The sequence below is a fragment of the Schistocerca cancellata genome, chromosome 9 (assembly GCF_023864275.1).
Source record: "Schistocerca cancellata isolate TAMUIC-IGC-003103 chromosome 9, iqSchCanc2.1, whole genome shotgun sequence".
NCBI lineage: Eukaryota > Metazoa > Arthropoda > Insecta > Orthoptera > Acrididae > Schistocerca > Schistocerca cancellata.
The window spans coordinates 218046680-218059995 of record NC_064634.1 but is presented as its reverse complement, the minus strand read 5'-3'; the positions used below and the strand labels follow the sequence as shown (position 1 = coordinate 218059995).

The window sequence follows — 13316 nt, the reverse complement described above, 5'->3', positions numbered from 1 at the left end:
CATACATAGATGATTTCGACAATTTGTAGACACAGGATGTCTATGTAAAGGAAAGAGGCCTGACCACCCTCACATTTCCAACAAAAATGTCACATGAATTGAAACAGCTTCTCAATGTAGCCCTACAAAACCAACCTGTCATGCCAGTTGCAAGGTACAGCTGCCTATGACAATAATTTGGCATTTTTTGAGACATTGGTTTCCTATAAGTGGTAGAATTTACAGCTGTCAAAAGCTCTGTGTCATGACAACAAATGCAATTGTGTGGCATTTTAAGATGAACGCTATTGACATTGATAACTCTCTCACACAACAAATTGTGTTCAGTGATGAAACAACGTTCCACTTTAGTGGGAAAGTAAACAAACACAGTGTTCAAATTTGGGGCCTACAGAACCCACATACACACACTGAACATGTACGAGACTCACTCAAAGTCAATATGTTTTGGGTGATATCCCACTCATCTATTTACAGCCCATTCTTTTTTGATGGAAACATGGTTAACGGTCAGGAGTATCTTGCTATGTAACAACACTGGTTATTTCTGAGGCTGAATGAGGACAATTTCATTTTTCAACAAGATGGGGCACCCCTTCACAGGAGTTGCCAAGTGCATCAATCAGAATGAAACTGTGCCAAGGTGTTGGATCGGTTATCAAAAAGCCGGCAACTCAGCAATTCTCAGCTGGCTTCCACAGTCCCTTGATTTGACGCCCTGTGACTTCTTCCTATGAGGTTTCATTAAGGGTAACATTTATGAACAAACACTACCACAGAACCTAGAAAAGTTGAAGAACAGGATCTCTACTGCCATAACATCAGTGATGATGGTCGTGTTTACCTGACTATGGGAGGAATTTAAGTATGAATATGATATTGTTCGTGCTTCTGATGGGGGCATAGTGATCACCTGTAATCTAAATTGAGAGATTCGTAAATGTGTGTCCCATGTTTTATACCTCCCAAAGTCCCACAGTCTGGCCACAGAGGAGCATTTCCCTCGTAACTCAGTACCATCTGGGACTGAAGCATCTGAATTACATTCTCCGCCAGGGTTTTGATTACCTCTTGTCAGGCCCTGAAATGAGAAATGTCCTACCCACTATCCTTCCCACCCCTCCTACCATGGTATTCCGCCGTCCACAGAACCTACACAATATACTCGTCCATCCTTACACAACCCCTGCATCCAATCCCTTACCTCATGGCTCATACCCCTGTAATAGACCTAGATGCAAGACCTGTCCCATACATCCTCCTACCACCACCTACTCCAGTCCGGTCACTAACATTACCTATCACATCAAAGGCAGGGCTACCTGTGAAGCCAGTCATGTGATCTACAAGCTAAGCTGCAACCACTGTGATGCATTCTATGTAGCCATGACAACCAACAAGCTGTCTGTCCGCGTGAACGGCCACCGACAAACTGTGGCTAAAAAAAACAAGTGGACCACCCTGTAGCTGAACATGCTGCCAAACATGATACCCCTCATCTCAATGACTGCTTCACAGCCTGTGCCATATGGATCCTTCCCACCAACCACCAGCTTTTCTGAATTGCGCAGGTGGGAACTTTCCCTGCAGATACATCCTATGTTCCCGTAAGCCTCCTGGCCTCAATCTTCGTTAGCCACTGTCCACACCCATCCAGCCCCCTCCCTGTTCCCATTCCAGCTCTACACAGCCATCATTTCACCACCACACCCAGTCTTTAATTTCTTTTATTTTTGTTTCTCTCCTTTCCGCTACTTACCCTTTCCCCCCCTCCACACCTTCTCTCCTACCCTCCATCTAAACTGCAACGCTTCACTGTCTGCCACTCCCACCATACTATCCGTCCCCCTCCCCACCCCAGCCTCCTCCTTACCCCCACCCAGTCACCACTCCCATCATGCACTGGTGGTGCTGCCACAGTGTAGTTTCAGCTCTCTGAGACTGCAGATGTGTGTGCAAGTTGCGCTTGTGTGTGTGTGTGTGTGTGTGTGTGTGTGTGTGTGTGTGTGTGTGCGCGCGTGTGTGTGTGTTTCTACTGTTGACAAAGGCCTTAATGGCCAAAAGCTGTGATTGTGTGAATCTTTTTATTGTGCCTATCGCAGCTCAGCATCTGTGCTATATGGTGAATAGCAACTTTCCTTCTCTCGTATTGTTACATTCCATCCTGGATTTTCCAATGTTATATTCTTGTTGAAACACCCTTGTACATGGGTGTGCTGAAAAGTAGTGCTTCTGACTTTTTTTATGTAAAAACTCTTAAAGATTTCTAAATAAAACAAATATTATATTAACAGTCTACATCTTTATTCATGTCCATGTATTGATTTCCGAACACAGCCACCATGTTGGCGAACACATTTTTCTCAATGAGAGAGTAGTTTGTTGCTTCCATCACCGTAGAATGTTTGGATTTGTTGATGACCACAACCTCGCCCTTGCTTGCACTGCTTCATCACTATCGAAGTGAAGTCCTCAAAAGTGTTCTTTAAGTTGTGGAAACAGATGAAAATCAGATGGGGCCAAGTTGGGACTGTATGGAGGATGATTGATGACAGTGAACACTAGATGTCGGATTGTTTGCAGGTGTCACAGTGCTCGTGTATGGTCTAGGAATGACCAATTGTGTAGTGTAAAAACTGAATTATTACTATGTACAGACAATGGTAAACAAGCTGTTAGATAGCACAGTGACAGTGTGCATGTGGAATACAAGAAGCTATGGAAATTAAAAAAAAAAAAAAAATCCGAAGTTAAACCTAAAAAAAATGTTGTTGAGACAAATTAACTAAAAGCAACTTAGTAAGAAAATACCAGCAGTTTGCATGTCCACTAAGACACATGCAGGTAATCCCAGCACAAACATATGTACTTAGAAGTACTTCTGTTAAGCTGTACTTGCTCAAAGCCAAACTGATACAAACATAGAATAAAGGATACCATGAACCCTATTATCCAACTAATGAAGTCACCAAAAATCACAAGCAGCAAACACTATTGATGTCACCATTGAAAAAGAAAAAGTCATACAATGTTTTTGTTGTGAGAAGAGTCTGCGTACCAAAAATGAGGAACTGCAGATCTGTCTGCAGAAACCACTTAACCATCCCAAACTCTTCAAGCAAGCATAAAGAAGTAGTGGAAGAGACTGAGAGTCATCACCAATAAATTGATACCTAAACTTTGGTGAAACCTAAATGGGTTCAAGACTTATTTGGAGGGACTAGTAGAGTTTTTCTTGTTCTTGTATGGTTTTGGGATGCTGTGATCCTCCAACAAAACAGGAGCTGCTGATATGAAACTTCCTGGCAGATTAAAACTTTGTGCGGACTGAGACTCGTACTTGGGACCTTTAATCTGCCAGGAAGTTTCATATCAGCACATACTCCTCTGCAGAGTGAAAATCTTATTCTGGAAACATCCCCCAGGCTGTGGCTAAGCCATGTTTCCACAATATCCTTTCTTCTGTGAGTGCTAGTTCTGCAAGGCTTGTAGAAGAGCTTTTGTGAATTTGGAAGGTAGGAGATGAGTTACTGGCGGAACTAAAGCTGTGAGGATGGGATATGAGTCATGCTTGGGTAGCTCAGATGGTAGAGCACTTGCGTGCGAAAGGCAAAGGTCCCGAGTTCGAGTCTCAGTCTGGCACACAGTTTTAATCTGCCAAGAAGTTTCATATCAGCGCACACTCCACTGCAGAGTGAAAATCTCATTCTGGCATTCTGACAATGTTCTCCAAGTATCATAAACATATCAGATGCCTCTTCATTGGAACATGTGTTTCCTGAATGAATAACTTAAAAACTGAAGACCCACCCATAGGACACATCCAACAATGTACCACCAAAAACCCTCCTCTTAAATGCGAGTACTAGCATTATCAGGAGTGAAAATGCAAGTAATGCTATCTAGTATCAACAGTTCCCACTCACTTATGTTGAGTAGCATATCTTTTTTTGGTGATGCATCTGAAACAATGCAAATACAAAGAAAGGTCTCTTTAGGCAAACAATTTTCAAATGTGATGGTTCTATACAAAGGTACAAATTTTTTCCCATGTCCCTATTTAAAATTAAGAAGTTCAGAATGAGATTTTCACTCTGCAGCAGTGTGTGCGCTGATACGAAACTTCCTGGCAGATTAAAACTGTGTGCTCGACTGAGACTCAAACTCGGGACCTTTGTCTTTTGCGGGCAAGTGCTCTACCATCTGAGCTACCGAAGCACGACTCACACCCAGTCCTCACAGCGTGCTTTGGTAGCTCAGATGGTAGAGCACTTGCCCGCGAAAGGCAAAGGTCCCGAGTTCGAGTCTCGGTCGGGCACACAGTTTTAATCTGCCAGGAAGTTTCATATCAGTGCGCACTCTGCTGCAGAGTGAAAATCTCATTCTGGAAACATCCCCCAGGCTGTGGCTAAGCCATGTCTCGGCAGTATCCTTTCTTTCAGGAGTGCTAGTTCTGCTAGGTTCACAGGAGAGCTTCTGTAAAGTTTGGAAGGTAGGAGACGAGATACTGGCAGAAGTAAAGCTGTGAGGACCGGGCGTGAGTCGTGCTTCGGTAGCTCAGATGGTAGAGCACTTGCCCACGAAAGGCAAAGGTCCCGAGTTGAAGTCTCGGTTGGGCACACAGTTTTAATCTGCCAGGAAGTTTCATAAGAAGTTCAGTTTGTTTCCTCCATTCTCCAATGATTCAGGCAATGTGAGGTTCGCTATTCTATTTACAGTTTGCCTAAAATGCATTTTGCACTCACTCAACCTCCACTCCCCTCCCAAGAAAAAAATTGGACTATTTCCAATATGAAAAGCAGAAATAAAAAAGAAAAACAAAAGCTACTGCTCTTTTAATTATACTAATTAGCTGTTATTTTTATCTAATATGTCAAATTTAGTGTTTGTTTAACAGTACACAAAATGGTATCAGCTGTTTATACACCAGCAAAGTTATAGCCTGTGTAATTTGAACACTAGTGTTAACTGGAATTTACATCCTAGATTATTCAATTGTAGTAGGCATGACTAATGCTTATTTGGAATGTGTGGGAATTTTGAATTTCTTGACTGATGTCTGCCAGCAACTTGTTAAATTCTTTAGCACCAGTATATAAAATTTCTTTCTGAATCCTAGACTGTGGTGTGTACTCTATTTGGAAATTATTTTTACTGCTAATAATGTTGTTGTGAAGTTGACAGTTCATTCTACATTCACTCATGTTACTAACCACGAGTACCATTAGGCAGTAAACATGTCAGTGTGTCAGTGTAAGAATCTCTAGATTCATGTAGGGGCTTCTACAGTGTGTTAGGATATAAAATATACACACTGACCAAATTCAACGCTGAAGTAGAATAAATACTTTTTTGTCCTTTGCTGCATTGCTCCAGATTATGCCATAGGACATGCCTGAGTAGAGTATGCTTCTATGCTAGCAATCTTGTCTGCAATTCAGCACACTGAAAGAGGTTTCTAAGTGCAAAGTAGATAGATTTGAGTGTGATCCATAAAAATTTCACAGGTTGTGTTTCATTTACATTGCTCTTTGGTGCCGGTAATTTATTGTTATTTGTCCTAAGTTGCATAGTATGAGTTTTTGTGAGGTTGAGGGTAAGCTGTTTGCAGAGAACAGTTGTAATTATGGTATACTATTCTGTATTTGTGTCTGTCATGGATGTGTTTCCTCCACTTGTGTCATCTACAAACATAACAGCTTTTGACATCTCCCCTTTGTGTCTTGTAACTCATTTATATGTATCTAGAACAGGAGTGTGGTAAGAACTCAGCATTGCAGACCACCATATTTAATGTTTCCCCATTCTAAATTTAGTTTTATTCTTTTGATATCATTTATTATAATCAACCTCCGAAGATAACAGATGGTGTTAGTTCTCTATTAACAGAAAAACTATTAGATACAGAAACACAGTTTACATAATATAGAATGAAGTGATATTTTAATATTAACCAAAATATCAAATGAAGTACTTATTTAAAAGTTTCGATTGCCAGCCATTATGGTAAATCTAATACTGATGCCTAAGGCCTTTATTTTATTTTTATTGATCCTATTATTGTTACAGGACTTGTTTTGAATGACCATGGTGATCCCATTGAGGCTGCACGAGTTTCAGTAGAAGGTATAGCGCATGACATAGTGACAAGTAAACATGGTGAGTTCTGGCGGTTACTGTTACCTGGCACATATACTGTAAATGTATCATCCCCGGGCTACACTTCATCTCAAAGGCAGAGCGTAGTTGTTCCGGAGAATGGAACAGTAATCATGAACTTCACCCTGCAGCGTTTACCTCGTAATGCTTCTGGTAAGTGAAGTTATAACCATTATGTTTGAAGTGATACAGGTATTTGTTATTTACGAAGTGTCTGTTGCGTTTGCATATATCTACCATAGGATTTGAACACTAATGTTATCCATTCCATTGTATTGCATTTTGTTTCTAATAACCTGATTCATTCTTCTGGAAAATTTTAATCTCAGCCAAACTATTTGCCAGAATTTGATTTTTCTGTTTCTTCTGTAGTCTTTCACTTTGAAAAATTCACTTCCATCACTAGATCTTATGCTTATGATAAGAGATTGAGAGATATGTGAAACTATTTGTGAAGATGGGTTTCATTAGATGTTTAAATATGAATTTTGGGCTTGTCTGTGTCATTTTATTGAAGGACATGATTTGTTAAACCGTTTGGAGAAAATGTGTGTAACGGCCAATAAATCTGTGACAGAGCAAGCTGTTTTAGAAAATTATACAGTGAAAGGAAATTATTTTATGACATCTGTTTGAAGAGTACATAAATAAAAAAAAGCCAAGGGAATATTTTAGGCTGTTTTGATTAGAAACTAAAAGACATAGAAAAATACTTGATTTGAGAGCTTGTGATTAAAACAGTTTATTGTGGTGGTGGTGGTGGTGGTGGTGGTGGTGGTGGTGGTGACTGTGATTCTAATCATTTTAGTTGCTGTTAATATGAGGATTACCTTTAACTTCATTTGAGCTTTAATTTTTAACAGTTCACTTCTGATTTTAGATTTAGTTTCTTATTGACTGTATACTCTCTGAATTTCATGTTTTACAATTTTTTTTCATGGGTGTTTTTTTAACATGGTAATTGGTCACTGTGTAGAGTTCCACCAACGTATGATTTTGTTCTTAGTGGCAGTGATTTCTCTTGTTGTTATGTCCTACTGTTGTATCTTGCATTATTCAACCACATAGAACTTACATGTACTGACATTACAAACTTCTCTCTTAGTTTACAGACAAGTTGCAGGTGGATATTGTATATACTCTTTAACAATATGAGTATTGCTCTCAAATGACAGCTACTTTGTATTGATGACAACCAGGATATATGTGAAAGATAGCTTTGTATTATGGACTCAGCATAAATCCTAAGTAGTATCACTCTTTGCACAAACAGCAAGCAAAATGGCGCTGTAGTTTCACTAGACTCAGATTTGGGACCATGGTGGCTGAAATCCCCATCTGGCCATCCAGGCTTAGATTTTCCATAGTTCCTGTAAATCACTTAAGACGAATGTCTGGATGGTTCCATTGAAAGGCCATGACCAGTTTCCTTCCTTATCGTTATCCAATCTGCGCTTGTGAGCCCTCGCTAATGATCTCCTCATTGTCAGGACTTTAAACCTTAATCTTTCCTTTTCCCTTCCTTTGTCTGCACAAACTTTTTGTGTATGAATCTTGTATAATAGCTGCACATGACACTTAATACTTGCATGCACTGCACACAACTTAGCTATCTTATCTGGTAAGCAATGTCCATTAAATGTAGCCATAGGGAAAATTTGACAGCTTTTAAGTCTGAGGATAAAGGTGGGAACTCAGCAGTGTTTCATTGACTTATCAATAATTTGTAAATTCATTCTGACATATTCTTATGTCTCAGTTGTAGACTAATGGAGTGCTGTCTTGTTGTAGATAAGCACTCCGTATCATACAAATATAAACATGCTTTATTTAACAGGTATATTCATCATCCATGTCATGTCAATATAGAGAAAACAGGTTATTAGCTAGTCAACCTACCAAGTTTTTGGACAGTAAATTGCATCGTACATTGATATTTCACTAAAATGACAGCTTCCAAACAAATGAGAAGAATTTTCTGAGGTGTACCACTTGCAGGCATGACTTTTCAGATTATCATTCAATCTGAATTGTATACTTCACAAAAGCAAACCACCTCCTCTACAAAGGGCTTGTTTCAAAGTATTCACAATTTTAAACTTACTGACCCATGTCATTCTAATTCATTTTGTCCACCAGTTTTGAATATACATCTTCCCCTTTGAATGTTACAAAATTTCTTATAAAGCTTAAACTGCTTTTGCTGGGACATTGCCCCCTACGAATTTTTGTTGTAAATGTGTAGATTGCTATAAAATTTTCGCCACAGAAGCTAGATTTAGTGTTACGTGTTCTCACCAAATCATTCTTTGTGAACATTTACACACAAAATTTCAAACTTATTCTTAATACTGAGCAACTGGATCTGTTAGTGACACTATATCAAACTCACTTAAGACTTAGCAAAATAATAGTAAAAGTATGAATAAAATATATATGACTGTAACCTCCAATATGCATTCTTAGGTGTTTTGTTGTCAAGCAACTGCCTGCAAACTTAGAAGCTGTTCTTTTCTTCATCTGCAAACATGCACAGTAGACACCGCATTTCAGTGCACCAGAGTTCTGAGTGTGGTTTAATGCACTGAACTGTGTATGGCATGTGCCTTCTTCAGTTCATGTTAGTAGGGACACTATTTGCCACTGGAGAATGAACTACTTCTAAACTGGCCAGCAGGTTTATGACATAATTGCAGGGAAGAATGCATGCTGTATGCTACAGAAACATTTATTATTATTATTATTATTATTATTATTAAAGTGGAGGAAGTTTTACTATTTAGGAAGCACAGGTTCTTATAGTAGTAGGTGCATTCCATTAGAAAGTAGATGGTCGATGTTGTCGTTATCATCTTTACTCTGAAGATTGGTTTGATGCAGCTCCCCACACTACTCTCCTGTGCAGTCCTCTTCATCTCTGCAGGAAACAGATAATTTTTTGCTATACTGATATTCCAGTACAAGAGAATTCTCTTAATAAGCTAATATGCGTGTATCAATATAGGAACGGGATTTGCTAAATTTTTTGTCCCGAGCACTCTGCTCTATGAAAATGAGAGCTGCACAGTGAGTAAAAAGAAAGATGAATTGCAGCTATAAGCAACAGAAATCTTGAAGCCAAGAGAAAAACGGCTTTAGGAGTCATAAATTAAGTTTATTTATTTATGTAGTGTTCAGTACTACACATGAAATACTGTCAAGAACACACAAAAAATACGTAAAGAGTTACAAATACAGGTAACATTTAAAACTTTTATATTCTAATGTCCAGTTTCCTTAGTCATGGCTTGATGCTGTGGCCATGAAAAAAGTCATTCGGGTCAACAAGGTAGTCTCTCAGTTTATGGTCCTCGAGGCCCACAGCTCATGGTCTAGTGGCTAGCATTGCTACCTCTGGATCATGGAGTCCTGGGTTCGTTTCCCAGCTGGGTTGGGGAGTTTCTCTGCCCGGGGACTTGGTGTTTGTGTTGTCCTCACCATTTCATTGTTGTCCTCATCATTCATGACAGTGGCTAGATTGGACTGTGAAAAAATTGGGACTTTGAACGGGCACTGATGACCATGCAGTTGAGCATCCCACAAACCAAACATCATCATCACGCTCCTTGACAATGTGCTGGATGGTCTCGTTTGGTGTTCCATAGTCACAGCTACTTACCCCGTTTGTGCAGGTTGTCTACACACTCCGTGTGCTGTTTGGATGTGATTTATATTCTTCCTCTCATGCTGTGGGAGTTCAAAGCCCTTGAATCTCTGTAGAGGGTCAATAAGATATCACACTTCAGGTGGAGTATTTGTAGTCCAGATTTCATGCCAGTGGTGAATTGCTATCAGCAAGCTGCTGGGCCAGTTGCAGAGGCGTGTTTCTGGACTGAAGTCAGTTTGTTCTCAAATTAGGAATATCTTCATGGATGGGGGGAAGTTGAAGATTATTCTTTATTTTGCTTCTTGTCTTCTTAACAGAGAAGGAGCTATGTAGCTGAGTGTTGGAAGCCAGCGCAAGGGAGTAGTTCTTATACAACCAGAAATAATTCCCATGGTTGTATTGAGCTGAATGTCTATTTTATTTATGTGAGGAATGTTCGCTGGCCACTGTGGCTGAGCGGCTCTAGGCACTTCAGTCCAGAGAAACACGAGGCTGCTACAGTCGCAGGTTCGAATCCTGCTTCGGGCATTGATGTGTGTGAGGTCCTTAGGTTAGTTAGGTTTATGTAGTTCTAAGTCTAGGGGACTGCTGGCCTCAGATGTTAAGTTCCATATTGCTTAGAGCCATTTGAATCATTTTGAGGAATGTTCAGCCGTACCAGAGAACGATATTCAGCCATAGATAACATTAAACTGAGCACCCAAGTTCGAAGTGTACGTACTGTTGCCCCCCCCCCCCCCCCCCCCCCCCCAGCTAGTACTGCAGAGTTTCTGGATAAGGGTGTTTTGTGTTCTTAACTTCCTAAAAGTTTCTTCTAGATGCTTCCTGAAAGACAGTGTCCTATCAAGAGTCATTCCAAGATAATTTGGGTGACTCTGGAATGGAAGCACGGTGTTATTAATGTGGACCTCCAGTTTATAACTTTCTATATTGTTGTTTGTGTGGAAACTGCTGACTTTGGTGAAATATTTAAGTTTTTTTTCCATCAATTAGAGTGCATTCTGCACTTCTGAACTCATTGTACTGAACTGCATATCCAAACTTCATTGTACTGGTTTCGGGTATATCATAAATATAAAGGTTTTGAAGTACAGGAGATAATACTGACCCCTGAGATATTCTATTATTTAATTTCCCTTCTTTGCTTCTGAGATTAATTACCCTGCACTGCCTGTAAGTACCTGTCTGAGAGCTAGTCTCAATATGGTTTGGTAGGAGAATCAGCTTATATAAGAACTAATGAAAAAGAGCAACACCTCAAGGAAATAGAAACTAGGAAGATTAAACTTCTTGGTCACATAATGATACACAACTTATGGACCATAAATGTTTTGAGGACAAAATAATAGGTAAAAAAGGCTCAGCTAGAACCAGGAAACAACTTTTCAAATCCTTGAAGACAACACTTGAAAAACTTTAACTCCATAATAAGCCCTAAAGGTTACTTTTTGCTGACCAGGCACCATATTATCTGCCAACAGCATTGTAAGGTGCTATATGGAGGGCATGTGGTCAACACACTGCTCTCCAACTCATCATCAGCTTTCCAACCTTGGTGCAGCTATTTTCCATTTGCATAGCCTTTGCTTGGCCTTAGAGGGCTGAGTGCATCATGTTTCAGTCCTTCTACCAAGGACAAAACCCTTTCAGTACTGGGAATCAAATGCCTTTTTTCCCCACAAAATGACCACTCACGTTTAGAGGGATGATGGCATTGTGATACCAAAGCTAAAAATGAAAAGTGAAGCAGGAACCCAAACTAAGTTGCTGCAGCAACAAGGCTCAGCTTTTGTTGTTATCATTATAAATGTTTACCATAAATTGTCACCATGAATCTCAGTAGCACATCCTTTGCAGTATCTTTTGGCTTAAAAGTTCTGCCTGATGAGAGACAAGTGAATGGTATTGTAAGAGATGATAGTAATATTAAGTACAAGTGTTAATGTCAATTTTTTTCCAGAAACCGTTGTGTGTTATTTTGCTATAGATTTTTTAAGTCTTAAATGTGAGGGATATTTGTAGCACTTTATTACTTCTTTTTATCTTCAGTAGTGTAATAGAGGCACAGTCATGACACTTAGCTAAATATGATGAATTGCAGATGTTGCCTCGAGTGGAATGAGTATGGGTGCTTTGGCGGTGCTTGTGGGCCTATCATTGGCATTCGCAGCTGCAGCTGACAACTTGCAAGCATCGTGAAATACTAACCATCCTATCAACTGCTTAGATGCTTTGCTCATTAAGAAAGATGTATGTGCAGGTGCCACTGACTTTAAGACTACCTGTCCAGATTCTTCCTTTTTATGAAGCTATATTTTTGGAGTAATAATATTGAGAAGGCTATAAGGCGTATATGAAATTTTTGTGTGACACATATTTGCCATATTGATTTTTATCGAGAGGGGGGTGGGAGTATTGCTAAATAATGACTGAAGGGCACAAATTTGTAAAAACTGGGGTGTGTTTACTTTGAGTGATTTATGAGTACAAAATAATGGCTGATGTTCAGTTTGCTTTTTGAGAAAAATGCCCAATAACTGAAATAACACTAATGATAGAGGCATTATTTTACATTAGGCTATTTTATTGTCGTATACATTAAATGGGTAAAAATATTAGTGTCTCAGTCAGAAACAAATCCTGTTTGGCATACTTTATAGTACAAATCTTAAGAGTGGTGTCATCTACTGCATACACTATTCTTAGAAAAAGGACAAATAAAAATGCTGGTTAATAAGGTCACCATATCCACTGAGGTGACAAAACTCATGGGGCACCCCCCAGTATTGTGTCAGACCTCATTTTGCCCAATGTAGTACTGCAACTCGACGTGGCACAGACTCGAAAGTCACTGGAAGTCCCCTGCCAAAATATTGAGTCACACTGCCCCTATAGCTGTCCATAACAGCGAAAGTCTTGCTGGTGCAGGATTTTGTGCATGAACTGACCTTTCAATCATGTCCCATAAATGTTCGATGGGATTAATGTTGGACGATCTGAGTAGCCATATCATTTGTGTGAATTATCTGGAATGTGCTTTGAACCAGTTGTGAACAGTTGTGGCCCAGTGACATGGTGCATTGTCATCCATAAAACTTCCATCATTGTTTGGGAACATGAAGTCCATGAATGGCTGCAAGTGGTCTCCAAGTGGCCAAATATAACCATTTCTAGTCAGTGGTCAGCTCAGTTGGACCAGAGGACCTAGTCCAGTCCGTGTAAACACGTGCATCATCATTATGGGGCTTCCATCAGCTTGCGAAGTGTCTTGTTGACACCTTGGCTCCATGACTTCATGAGGTCTGCACCAAACTCAAACCCTACCGTCAGCTCTTATCAATTTAAATTGAGATGCATCTGACCAGGCGTTGGTTTTCCACTCATTGACAGTCCAACCAATATTGTTACAAGCTATAGGCAAAGCAAAAGCACTCGCGTTGCTCTGCTGTCATAATTCATTAACATCAAATTTTGCCACTCTGTCCTAATGGATATGTTCATCGTACATTTC

General features: G+C 39.8%; 1 protein-coding gene across 1 annotated transcript in view; it reads left to right on the top strand.

Annotated features, from left to right (window-relative positions):
• The window catches only part of LOC126100158 (carboxypeptidase D-like), a 250461-nt gene that overhangs the window by 49418 nt on the left and 187727 nt on the right, over positions 1 to 13316 (top strand). The window contains exon 5 of the mRNA XM_049910700.1: positions 6070 to 6312. Coding sequence (XP_049766657.1) covers positions 6070 to 6312 — 243 coding nt within the window. The remainder of the gene's footprint in view (positions 1 to 6069; positions 6313 to 13316) is intronic.